This window comes from Juglans microcarpa x Juglans regia, chromosome 3D (genome assembly GCF_004785595.1).
Source record: "Juglans microcarpa x Juglans regia isolate MS1-56 chromosome 3D, Jm3101_v1.0, whole genome shotgun sequence".
NCBI lineage: Eukaryota > Viridiplantae > Streptophyta > Magnoliopsida > Fagales > Juglandaceae > Juglans > Juglans microcarpa x Juglans regia.
Genome location: NC_054598.1, coordinates 30,849,787 through 30,852,380, shown reverse-complemented (window position 1 = coordinate 30,852,380; position 2,594 = coordinate 30,849,787). Strand labels below are relative to the sequence as shown.

The 2,594-nt window shown below is 32.6% G+C and overlaps 1 protein-coding gene across 1 annotated transcript; it reads right to left on the bottom strand.

Moving 5' to 3' along the window:
• Positions 1–1,378: 1,378 nt before the first annotated feature.
• Positions 1,379–2,261, bottom strand: LOC121255898 (brassinosteroid-responsive RING protein 1-like). The gene has a single exon (XM_041156450.1). The coding sequence runs from the start codon at positions 2,190–2,192 to the stop codon at positions 1,551–1,553; it is 642 nt and encodes a 213-aa protein (XP_041012384.1). The 5' UTR covers positions 2,193–2,261; the 3' UTR covers positions 1,379–1,550.
• Positions 2,262–2,594: the final 333 nt, after the last annotated feature.

Sequence of the window (2,594 nt, the reverse complement as noted above, 5' to 3'; positions counted from 1 at the left end):
CAATTAATAGATAAAAAGATATAACTATTTTACTGAAACGAGCTCACCAACTTAATTAATCCTTAAGTACTCAACACTCATCTTAATTAATTACATGCGGCTCAAAAAATTAAAACATATTTTGACACATGAATTTGTCAACACAAAATAAAACCTAATTAATTACACATGATCATGATGACATTTCTGTTTTGTTTTGCACAAACATTAATGTCCATGATTATTAACTTTTCCAAATTCTATTAATGATCATCAGTTTTAAAGCAAGCTGTTTGTTTTCACGAGCTAGGCTGAGTTTTTTTTTCTTTTTGTAGTACTTGAAATGGCCCATTTATTCCTCATTCTTCATGTCCTTGTTTTTAATTTAACTCTCTCTCACGTACGTATTAGTCAGTCTCTCTCTGAATAAGTGAGTTCAATAAAATTCTGATTCAAAACATTTATTCTAATACCATTTGAAATGAACACTTATTTAAAAGATTAAGGTGATGTGTGAAAATAAATCTAATTATTTATATTTATTTTAACAATTAACACATCAAATATGCTGCAGAATTTACAACTTTTAACATTAACTAGAATAAAAAGCTTAATTGATGGGGTCCTAATAATAAACCCATATAATAAACAACGTGTTTTTTTTTTTTTTTTTGCATCACGCTACTTAATTGCTGTTAGTTTGTCAAATTAGTTGATTCTTGTACTTCCGTTGTACTTCCGTCAATAGCTTTTGACATAATGTATCATGTTCACATAATGTAACGTCCCTAACTTCTTGTTATATAGGATGTTGAGATGAGATAGAAAGTTTGTAAATAATAGTAAAATAATTTAAGTTAAAATCTCTTATAAAATTTGGGAAAAAGAGAAAAAAAATTGAATAAAAATAGTATAAATTTAAAATATTATTCTAATATAGTTTTTGTTTTGAGATTTAAAAGTGTGAGAAAATTGTAATGATTAGATAGTAATTTGATAAAAAATTGAAGATTTAAATTTAAAAAATATTTATTTTTTAATGAGATTTGAATATTGAAATGAGACGAGATTTCTCAACATCCAAGTGAGTCCAAAAGTTTATGCAGCTACAATACATACATATATATATATACATATATATATTAGAATACAGTCATTCAAAATTAGTTGACATGATCAATTAATTAAAATAACGCAGTCATTTGTTTAACTGCTTGTTTGAATCTGAAAGTTTTGATGTTTCTTCCTCACCGCCACGATATTTACCGGCCGGCGATGAAAGATTGGCCAAATTGACAGAACAAGTACTCTTTTCACTACCTGGGCCCAGAAATCCAAGCATCTATCATGGAGTACTTTATAGAAGACGTACATATATATGGAGAAATGGAAGCATTAAATTAGAAACTATATATGTTCATAACAATAAAAATTGACATATTTGACAAAAACCTTTTACTATGTCTAAAATATATCAGAGAAACAACAGAGTAATCATCATTTCCTGCCTAGAAAGGAAGAACAACAAGAAGTTGGGATGGTGTCATTGACACTCATCTAAGATATCAAAATCAAGAAGAACCCATTACATAATCCTCACCAAACAAGTAAACCATTCTCTCCATTCTCCATGGATCACCTCCCAATGTTCCAAGCTCTTCTCTTTGGATTAATGGAAATAGCTTGGCTCTGCACAAAGGACATGTTGCCTGGCCCTGACCAATCCAAACATCAAGGCACTCCTTGTGGAAAACGTGGCAGCAATTGCAGAGCTCTCTAACGCCGTCGTTGGCCTCTATGGAATTCATGCACACAACGCAGATATATTCCTTGGCTATACAAATTCCTCTTCTTTTGAGAATATCTCCATATTGAACTGAAGGAAGATGCCTCTTGATGGATTCGCCTATGAGGTGGAAGGGGACGGGCACCAATGATGGAGATGGCCGAATATCCTCGCCATCTCTGAAGAAGAAGAGTTGCCTGAGAAGGGACAGGTATGAGAATTGCAAAAAGAGGATGAATTCTTTTACGAGGTTGCCCGGAAAAAGGTTTTGAAAGGTGATAAAATGAGTGAGCTTTGGAAACTTACTGCTAACGCAAGGTAAACCCATGAAGCAAGTAAAGAAGGCACAAATGAAAGGACGAGCAGTACTGAATGAGCAGATGGATCTTGAATGGGGTTTTATATGCAGAAAGTCTACCCAGTTCATGAGTTGGAAGAAGCCACTGCTTGCTTGATTTTTAATTCAAACCGCACCGATCGAGACATCTACTTCTTTGACTTTTAGATCAGACACTCGCGTGGCCATGGCGGGCAAAATAATTGCAATAGTTTCCAATAAAAAAAGGATAAAGTTTAAGGCCGAAACTTGCCATCAAAAAATTATACGTAACTTGCACGTCTTGAAAACACACAGTTTTCTTAAGATTTCAACAAATATTACTTCTTTTAGAAGTCCTAAAATGGTGGAGCTGGATTTAATATTAATCGAATGAATGAGTTTGACTTCCCGCCATTTCAAATTTTCAACATATAAGGCTATATTATAAACAAGTCGAATTTAGGCCACACATTTCATCTCATTTGATCTCATCTCATTTTATCATTATAA

Coding starts and splice junctions, on each gene's coding strand:
- LOC121255898 (XM_041156450.1), bottom strand. CDS start 2,192: ATGAACTGGGTAGACTTTCTGCATATAAAACCCCATTCAAGATCCATC.